Source organism: Panthera onca, chromosome A1 (assembly GCF_046562875.1).
Source record: "Panthera onca isolate mPanOnc1 chromosome A1, mPanOnc1 haplotype 2, whole genome shotgun sequence".
Classification (NCBI taxonomy): Eukaryota; Metazoa; Chordata; class Mammalia; order Carnivora; family Felidae; genus Panthera; species Panthera onca.
This window is the reverse complement of record NC_138339.1, coordinates 63092197-63102387: the sequence shown is the minus strand read 5'-3', so window position 1 is coordinate 63102387 and position 10191 is coordinate 63092197. Positions and strand designations below refer to the sequence as shown.

Below are 10191 nucleotides of genomic sequence, written 5' to 3'. Positions count from 1 at the left end.
GGCAAGAAACTCAGTGCAGGGCTAGTCCCAAAAAAGAGAGTCTCAGCCCCTACAATTTGCTCATCCATCCCCAGAGGGTGGCAGGTGCAATCAGGTGCTAAAATCCTGATGCTGTGGTAGCAGATACATTCCATGACCTTGAGCTCCCTCAGGCAATCAGTTGCTAGTTGTCAAAAGATGGGAGGAAACAAACATGCATTGAACATTTCTTCTGTGTTGCCCCCTACCCTCCTCTGTTAGCCCGAGGAGTGTTATCGCTGTCCTTGTCACTGTTAGGGGCCTGCCTTAGAGAGTTTAAGCACCCTGTCCATCAGCCATGCACAGACTCTCTGACTCCAAAGGCATCAAGTAGGCCTTAAAAGGCAGCTTGATCTCTATCAGCCAGAACATTCCTCTTCTCTGCTCTCAGCCCAGCTCTAGGCCTTCCCAGCCCAGAAGCTTCCAAAAACTACTTTCTCCTCTCCCCCCGTCGCCCCCCCCCCAGCCATCTCCATTTTTACATCTATGACATGAGGACAGTTCAATCAACTACAACTTGAGGACTAATTCATAAAAATGGCAGTAAACTACTTCACAAGTCCTAAAACACAATCTGCTCTTCGTGCCTAGCAGCAACTGTCAGCTTGCAAAGAAAGGATGATGTGAGCTAAAATGCAGCCACCCAGGTGGCCCAGGCTCACAGAGGGAAAAAAGTCTTGCCCCTTCTTATAAATGAGCTCCCGTTCCAGAGTGATTTTCCTGCCCCGGGTGATGGCCCAGAGCTGCACAATGCTCATGGTCAGATATACCCAGAAATACTGCTAGCCAAGGACTGCTTGAGAATGCTAGTTAGCCACATGAAACACTCCATACCCGCCTCGGGGATTCTAAAAGGCCAGTGAGATGTAAGAAAGGTTCAGTGAGTGGTCCATGAGAGCCCATTGCTGGGGCCGCCTCTTACCAGATAAGCCCATAAAAGCAGACACACCGTGTCCGCCTTCGGCACACAACTCCCACCCCATGTTGGCATGATGGGGCCGTTCTTCCTCCAACGCTTTTCCTAAAGAACAACCCAGGGCAGCTGGATGGCCTGAGCAATGCTCTCCCCTCCAGAACCGAGTGTGTTCATCTCACAGACAGCTGGCGCTCATTCCAACACACAGGCACCTTGCAGCCAGCCCTCACCTCGAGTTCCAGGCAAGCCGAGGTGGGAAGAGTAGAGATGCTTGGATAGCCACTCCCCTTCCTCAACCTTTACTACCAGGAAAGGGAAGATCCCAGGGTGGCCGTCTGCCTCCCACCCTTCTCCACCGATCTCAGACTCTTCCAGGTACAGATGGAATTGCATCCAGTACCTTCCAAAAACACCCTTCTTCATCATGAGCCTAAACCAGGGGCAGACACAGACACGGGAGATTGGCTTCTTGGGAGTCTCACTTAAGGCTTAAGGCTTACCCAGGAGAGTGGCACCAAGTGCAAAGCCAGCCGGCCCCACCTGACACCATGCTGCAAGAGGGCAATGGGGAGCTCCCCAGCCCCAATTTTGATGGCTTCTCCTCCCCTGCCAAAAAAGCGTCCTCGGTTTGGTATTTCAGACCCTTCGCCATTTGCCTAAGCATTATTCCACTGGCCCCCAAGACACTTCACTGCTCCTCCTGCTAAAAAGCAGACCCTAAGCACGACCTGTGCTCCTTTTCAACGTTCACACAGCCGCCCTACCTGGCATTCTCACCCACCTTCCCCAGAGGCTCTTCCTTTTATTGTATGCACCTGTAAATTGCCACTGGCCCTTTTCCTGATGGTAGGCTCTGTCACCAGCCTCTCTCTCTCCAATGCCTGGCGTGGAGCCTGGTACGTAATGGCCACCTAGTAAATGGTAGTTGGAGGCCAGCACTCCAGAGGATATGTATAAAAGCTGGAGGCCATTCCAGAAAGCATTTGCACCAAATGAAACCCAAGCCAGGCATGGGCTGTATCTCTCTTGCCTGTGTCACCGCTGCCCTCTGTGGCCCATTTGGGACTGGTTCCATTCTCGGTCTCTCTTTCTCTCTCTCTCCTGCTTTCAATCTCTAGACCCTACGTGGACCTGGTGAACCTACTGCTGACCTGTGGGGAGGAGGTGAAGGAGGCCATCACCCACAGCGTTCAGGCTCAGTGTGAGCAGAACTGGGGAAGCCTGTGCTCCATCTTGAGTTTCTGCACCTCGGCCATCCAGAGGCCTCCCACGGTGCCCCCTGAGCGCCAGCTCCAGGTGGACAGAGCCAAGCTCTCTAGGGCCCACCACGGAGACACAGGTCACCACCTCTCGGAAGCCAGTAGTCGGGAGACGGGCCGAGGTGTCAAGGGTGAGCGAGGTAGCAAAAGCCACCCAAACGCTCATGCCCGGGGCAGAGCAGCCGGCCACGGGGGCCAGGGAACTTCTGGAAGCAGCGAGTGGGAGGAGGAACAGTCTGAATACTCCGATATCCGGAGGTGAAACGAAAGGCTTGGCCGGGAAATCTTTCCTCCATGCCGTCCATTTTCTTCTCTATGGACATTCCAGAACATTTGCCATTAAAGAGGGGGGATGTCACACGCAGGATTTGGTGGGGATTGCGGACTTGATGAAGGCGTGTGCTAGCGGAACGAACAGGTGAGGCGGAGACGGCCTGGGCAGCGGCGAGGTCTCGGCTGTGCCCGGTGGGTTCCACACTTGCACATCCTGAAGTGAGCGTGCCTCGCAGCCTCCTTGCAACTTTGTCTTCTTTCCAACCGTGGAGCCACTGGGCGGCGGCCTGCGGTTTGCTCTGCTGTGGGGGAGGTGGGCCAGGGAAGGGCAGGGGTCGGCAGGCCCACCAGCTAGACCTCGCACTTGGTGCTGGGCCCCGGCCCGCATCTTCCGGTGCTGTCTTGGCAGAGGGCGGCTGGATTCGGATGCAGGGGTGAATGTAAAAATCGAGCTGGGAGTCAGAAGGGTGGAGAGGAGACAGGGCCGTGTGGGTGCTTGGTGCCGAACGGAAATTCCGTTTCTTGCATGGGACCTTGAGGTTTAGAGCTGCTTGGGACGGGGAGGGCAAGGGTTCTACGTGTAAGTTCTGAGCCATTGTTCTGTCTGGGGGACCATGTCCGAGGGAGTGGCCCCTGTGTGTTTGTATATTAACCACTGCTTCAAATCTCTATTTCACTTTTTTATTTATCCAGTTACATCTACATACCTGTCGTCTAAATAAATGGCTTTCAAACAAAGCAACTGGGTCATTAAAACCAGCTCAAAGGAAAAAGAAATACAGCCCATCTTTGGGGGCTGGTTTTTTTTTTTTCTTTTGAGTGATATTTTAAAAGGAATCAAAGAACGGTGTACCTGTACATCTAACTGCCTGGCGTGGGCTTCTAGCCACTTAGGGCAAACCACACACCCGGAGGAAAATGCACACACGAGGAGTACATTTGACAGATTTTCTTTACCATTTTGTTACCTCTCCTTGACCCTCAGCCAAGATCGATAAAGCCCTGTACCCGATGCCATGAGGCCAAGTTGGAAACGTGGCTTCTGGGTTTAGAGCATGGAAAGGGGGAGAAGAGAACCAGATGACTGTGATTTCCAGCGAGAAATGCTGAGCTTTTTTACATAAATGGAGGAGACCTCCAGGAAGCACTGAGAGACAGGATTTTCCAGATCCGGACTGGAAATTTAGCAACGAAGAAAAGAGTCCGAGTGGACAAAAGAAAGAGAGGTGGGACAGAAGTAAAATTCCAAGGCAAGGAGGGAGAGGATTATAATAAAGGGTCAGCGCTGGGGTTCTTGTGATTGTTCAAAATGTTCCATAGATAGGCCCTTTCTTTCCCACTGGGTTATCACATTAAAGCTTATCCTTTCTTGCAGCCAGTACTCAAATAGAAGGCCAGTATTACAAAGAATAGACGGGTGTTCTGGGCCAGCTCCTTCTAGAGCAACGGTCAGCAAACTCTTTCTGTAAAAGTCCAGATAGTAAATACACTATTTTCAGTTTGGTGGGTCATGTGGTTTCTGTCCCAAAGACTCAACTCTGCCATTATAGCATGAAAGCAGGCATACAGAGACAACACATAACAAAGGGGTTTGGCTCCACTCCGGTAAAATTATATTTAACAGGTGCCCAACTGGATTTGGCTCTTGGGCCTGAGTGTTCTGACCCCCGTTCTAGTGAGTTGGCAAAAAAGGAAGCATCCTCCATTTATATCAGCTTATAGCTCTCCCTCAAAGCAACCTGAGGCCAGAGATAGAGAAGCTAAATTTATCTACTCTAACATAACTTGTTCCAGGGAATGCCCTGACCCCAACCCAGCTAGTATTTATATACCCCAAATCCAATCTCCTTGGTTCCAGCCTCCGGCTGGAAGGTCATCTCCCCGAATCTTTCATGTGCACATTGGAAAGAAACCATTTGGGTATGGGGGGGTGGGGGAAGGTGACAAAATGCTGGGAGAAGCACCTAGAAAGAGCTAGAGCTGTAGGAAGCAGAAAAGCCAGCTCTGCCTGCGGGGGGAGGAGGAGCGATGTGTCAGGCTCTGCCATGGGAACCGAGCGTAAACCATGGCTGTCTCATGCCATGGGCCACTGCAGCACGTTGACCGTTTTACTTACATCACTCAAAGGCTGAAACAATAACATTCTCCCGCGTTGCTGGGTCGGCCGTTCGTTTGTTCGTCGGCTCCTGGGCTGGATGTGTGAAAGGCATCGCTTTTATATTTTCCTCAGTGTAAATGTTTTATGTGTTCGCCTACTGATGTCCTGTTTGTTGCTTCCATTGTAAATATTTGTCATTTGTATTTATTATCTCCGTGTTTTCCCCCCAGGCATCAAATTGCTTATTATGTCCATTTAAACCCGTTCACTGATCTCGGTTGTATATTTTTCACGCCACTGGTTTGTTTCTTCTCAGAAGTCAGGTAGATCTCCTTTCGTCCTGGTTTGTAATGTTTCGAGGCACACGGTAGTATTTATTGCTAAGGTTCTTCTGCTCGAAACTGAGTAAAGTCCAAATTCCTGTAAGGGTTGACAGAGGCATTTGTACAATCTAAAATGTAAGCAAAGAAGTCATTAAAAATAGACACTCAGCTTGGGCTTCATACTTCATACAAATTTACTCATGAGCCTTCCTTTAAGGAAGGATGTGGATTTCCAAATAAAGATACGGTGTTTATTTTGAGCTTTGCATCTTAACAAGATGATCTGAACACCTCTCCTTTGTATCAATAAATAGCCCTGTTTTTCTCAAAGGAGAGGACCACCCTAGTACCGCGAAATGCTGACACCTGACACCAAATAAATAGAAAACACCAGCCCAGAGCTGTAGTCATACTTAGACACACACACAAAGAGAGAAACTTAAACGTGAACCAAGCAAAAGGCTTTTCTAGAACAACATGGGAAAACAATGCTACCAGGGCCCATTTCCTACGGAAGAACAACCTCATCTGATCTCAGAATTGGCACCACGTGAGCTTGCTAAGTCATAACGTCTATCTCTGTTACGGATTTAGGCAGCAGGACCTGTACACTGTCACATGGCATTATTTTTCTCCAATCATGAATAAAGATTTGAAATAAATGGCTTTCCCTTGAGTAAGTGTTCCTGTCTGAGAGCGCTTTGGACAGCCAGCGTGTGGGGGGAAGGCTGTGAGCAAGTGAGCCTTTGAGTCCGTTTAAAATGCTGGGTGTTCCGTTTACGGGGGGGGGGGGGGGGGACCAGGTGAAGATGACCGTCCTGGGCTTCTCCTCCATTAGAGGCACTCTGTCCAAACCGCTGCCTGAGTCGCCAAGACAAAGAGGAAGATGCACTCCGTGCAGCCTGCCTAGAGGTGCCAGTCCCTCTGGTCTCACCTGTGCATCTCCCCTGTGGCCTGGCCACCCTTTCTTTCACACTGAGCTTGCGGCAAGTGCCACCGGCGGGACAGCTCAGCAGCCTGGCACCAGCAGGGAAGCTCGCTGCCGCCTCACCACAGCAGAGCAGAGCTTGGAGTTCCTGGTTCCCCCCAGGGTACACGCCACTGGTGTGCCTACCATGAGCCGGGCACCATTTTGCATCTGTTACCTCATCCGGACTCCATCCTACAAGTAGTGGGTATCACCCCCGTTTTACAGGCGCAGGAACTGAGCTGGGGGAAGGTCAGCTGGTCCCAAGCCCCACCATGTGGCTAGTGAGGGGGGGAGGGGGGGGGTCTGCACCCAAACCCAGATCTGTGACTCTAAGCCCACCTGCTTTCCCCTTCTTTGGGCTTAGAACCTCCACATTTGATTTCTTCTTAATTTAAACCAATCACTAGTATGCCCATTTTACACAAGGCTTAGAGAAAGAATAATTATACTCTTATATTTATAGCACCTCTGAGGAGCTCTGCTTTAGAACGGAAAGGAAAATTGTTGCCCTCACCTTTCCTCTCTGCAAGGACTCAAATTTTGGTTCAGATAAGGGAGAGCAGGAGAATCGTGGAGTCTCATCACTTTTCTGTGCACATAGGTAGTTTTTTTTTAAGGCTCTCTCGGGCACGGCTGAGGGGAGCTTTGGGGAGCGGCTGGCTTTTCTGAACATGCAGCTAGAACTCTCTCCACTAAACCCACCCAATCACCAGCTCCATCTGAGAAGCCAGGCTCCCCGGAAATCATCACCACCCTCCTCGTGACACCTGCAGTTTCTATTGTGTGCCCCCCATGCACTTTATGGGCATTATTTCTGAACCCCATTTTGCTCATGGAGAAACTGAGGCTCAAAGCCATCTTAATATGCCTGGAGCTCGTCACAAGGCCAACGAGCTCTAGAGTCGGCGTGCCAACCCACCGAGGGCTCGCTCTGCTCAGTCTTACTCCCAATTTCTCACCCCAGGTGTGAAAACGTGGGTGAAATACACCGTGTTCAAAAATGGCAGCTGGCTCCCCCCCCCCAGCCCTCGGGACTGCTCCCATCCATCAGTTCAGGAATTATTAGACTGTGGGAGGAAGAAGGCAGAAGGGCTTCCAAGTATACTGGTATTTAAGCAAAGTTTCCAAAGGAAGCTGGAGCTTGCGCGCCCCAAAATCTGGAGACAGAAATCTGAATTTGTTCTAAAGTCAACACAAAAGAGAGCCCCCTGCCGAGGAGGGGACAAGCCTTGGCCAGAGAACAGGTTTCATGTGAAATTATTTTTTGTGGGCGGAGAAGAGAAGAAAAGAGCAACAGAAGCCTTGGGCTAGGAGTCATGCGTTGCCGCTTGCATAAGCAGCTCAGAACACACACACCAAAAGTCACTCCCCAAAGAGAACGGAAAAAAACCCACAAAGCCAACCTCAGCTTATGCACGAAACGGGCCCCACCGGGATGAGCCCCGATGTCTGCTCCACAGAACCCAAGCCCGGTGGCTCTTGAGGGCGCACGTCCGCCTCGCCAGCGCTTAACATCAGGTCTGCCCGGGTGAACTAAAACCGTGAGGGACAAGCAACACTCCCCCCGACGGAATTCTCAGAGGCAGGGCAACTGTTCGCAAGGTGTGGACGACAATCAGCTGGTTCCACTTTTCCTCAGAGAGTTTTCAGGACTTTTTATAGTTCTTCGAGTTAAGGGGAGTGCCCACATGCGTGGAAAGAAGTGGGATGCTAACAAGGATGGGGACCAGTCGCCTGCTGGCCCTCCAGAGTCAGGAATGGCACTCAGCAAAGGACGGAGGGTGCCAGAGAGGGCTTTGCACAGGAAGAATGATCAGGTCCCAAGACCTCTCACGGTGTGGCTCCCTCAGAGTGACAGACGGAGACTGGCTTCCCTAAGTGAACTTAAGAGAATCCTGCCGCACCTTCTTCAACTCCAAACTGGGATTTTGATTTCGTCCTTGGTACCGTAACAACCCCAGGACCTCAATGCCATGAGGGAAGAGACCATGTCACTTGCACACAGTTTCGTGTCTCCCCAGCAGCCCAGCCACTGCACGGAGTGAATGGATGAATGAATGTCTAGAAGAGTGCCCAGCTGTCAAATCAGACCCATTTCAATTCACTTCTAAAGCAAATATACCGGGGCGCCTGGGTGGCTCGGTCGGTGAAGCGTCCGACTTCGGCTCGGGTCACGATCTCGCGGTCCGTGGGTTCGAGCCCCGCGTCGGGCTCTGTGCCGACAGCTCGGAGCCTGGAGCCTGTTTCGGATTCTGTGTCTCCCTCTCTCTCTCTGCCCCTCCCCCGTTCGTGCTCTGTCTCTCTCTGTCTCAAAAATAAACAAACGTTAAAAAAAATTTTTTTTATTTAAATAAATAAATAAAAAATAAAGCAAATATACCCTTCTGTCCTTGTGAGAGGCCCCAACATGTCATAGAATCAGTGAGTGGCTATCAAAATTGAAAATCACTGAGAAGCCTGTAATTTTGGCATCAGGAGACGCAGACAGGACTAGTGATCCAGCCCCTTACTTGTCTTGTACTAGGTCAATCTCCCTCTCCCTCCCTCTCCCTCTCTCTCTCTCTCTCTCTCTCTTTAATAACAACTGAAAAACTAAATCAGGACTGGCCCTGAGATTTTGGCAAATCTGTTAAACTTTCTAAGCCTGTTTCCTCAGCTACAAAAATAAGGAAACGAACAGCTACCCAGCTTCCCTCACAGTGGTCGGTGAGGACAAAACAGTTGAAACTGCACCGGAGTCACAATACATGGGAAAGTCTTCGAAGCCCATGAAATGCCCTGTAAAGGCTAGGTGCTCTTTCTCCCGGCCATTTTGGGAGGCTTCTCCCCTACAGCCAAGAGTGCAGACGGGACGAGCGGCCCAACCTTTCCACTGTCTCAGCGGTTCTGTGAGGCGGGCACAAAGCCTTTCGTGGCCAGGGCCACAGTGCCGGCGGGGGGCGGGTCAGGGGCAGTCCCGCCCGGTGGGAACGTTCCCTGAAGCAGACACGAGGGTCCGAAGCCGCCTGGGCCGAGACCCTGGAGCAAGGCCCGGCCCCTCTCTTGATGGAAGGGTGGCCCCCAAGCAGCTCCCTGATGCTGCACCTCCTGACAGAGGTGAGTGCCCAGGGGAGCTCTGAGGGGCGAGCTGGGCCAGACAGCAGCAGGGCCATGCTAGGGAGCACAGGGCCTTCCTGCCAGGCTCTGTCTGCAAACCTCAAGGCAAAGGTACCTGCAGAAAAGCCAGTTAATAAACCTCCCTAATGAGAAAGGAAAGCAGAGGCTGACAGAGATGAGGGAGGGAAGAGAGTCAGGGCCAGAACCCAGTCGGCTCCGCTCTGTGCCAAGGCTCCTGAGAGTTTGACATTTGGAAAAGATCTGGCCTGGTGGAGCCAAGGATTTGGGACAGGGCTCCTTCCGGCTCCTGGGAGTGTCAAGAAGAAGAGAAGGAGGAGGAGGAAAATGACTCAGCTGAAATGAAGAGAAATGTATTTTTAAAAAGCAAAATGATGAGAGGCACAAAGGAACAAAATGGAGCCCCAGGATAGGGTCCAAATGCCTTCTCAGAGTAAGTGGGATGCATCTACAAAAAGCTCGAGAGCTCGCTGGGGTTCCTAAACCAAGAATAACACCAGGAAAATGAAGAGAGTCCTTGGGGCCTGCCAGGCCTATGGGCCCCAGGGGCTGGTGCCCACCACTGCAGGAAAAATGCTGAAAGCCACCCAGCAGTGAGGAAGCCTCTCCACACTTTTGATTCTGAGGATGCAGTGAGTTCTGTGACCAAGGAGTTGGGTAGAAAGGTGACCTCGGGCTCAGTCACCTGGGGGGGGGGGGGGCGGGGGGCGGCTGGCGCAGGCCCTGTGACTCCTCCCTCGCTCTGTTACAGTATTACATCCACAAAACCATCCGGGGGACCGCGAGGGAGGGAGGTGGAAGGAGGCACCCTCCCCAGAGGTTGCCATAATTCCATCCCTTCCGACAGCCAAGGTCAGATGACCCTGATTGCAAAAGCTTCATCTTGAAACATTCAGTGGAGAACAAACGTGATAATGACAAGAGATGCGAGAACCACGCGAAGCCACAGCTCTGTGTGTCCCTTCCCTCGGGTCATCCAGTAAGTGCTGGGTTCGCCTCGGGGCTCCGCCTCCTCCCAAGCATGGAACTCTGTGGAAACTCACATTTCTAGAAAAGGAGGAGGTTGGGAGGAAGACTGCAGCTCAGCATGGCCTAAGAACCGCAACCCCTCAGGGGCAGGTCAACCCTACCACCCTTTGGAAGGGTGTCCCAACCTCCTCTTACCCAGAGGCTCCTGTCACTGGGGAAACCATCCATATGTGTTTTCCTGGGAGGATGTA

At 51.7% G+C, this 10191-nt stretch overlaps 1 protein-coding gene across 1 annotated transcript in view; it reads left to right on the top strand.

The window, feature by feature from the left end:
- STC2 (stanniocalcin 2) overlaps positions 1-5553 on the top strand; it is a 15324-nt gene extending 9771 nt beyond the window's left edge. Inside the window, exon 4 of the mRNA XM_060635053.3 lies at positions 2053-5553. Within this exon, the coding sequence (XP_060491036.1) occupies positions 2053-2455 (403 nt within the window). The 3' untranslated portion in view covers positions 2456-5553. The remainder of the gene's footprint in view (positions 1-2052) is intronic.
- The last annotated feature ends 4638 nt before the right edge of the window (positions 5554-10191 follow it).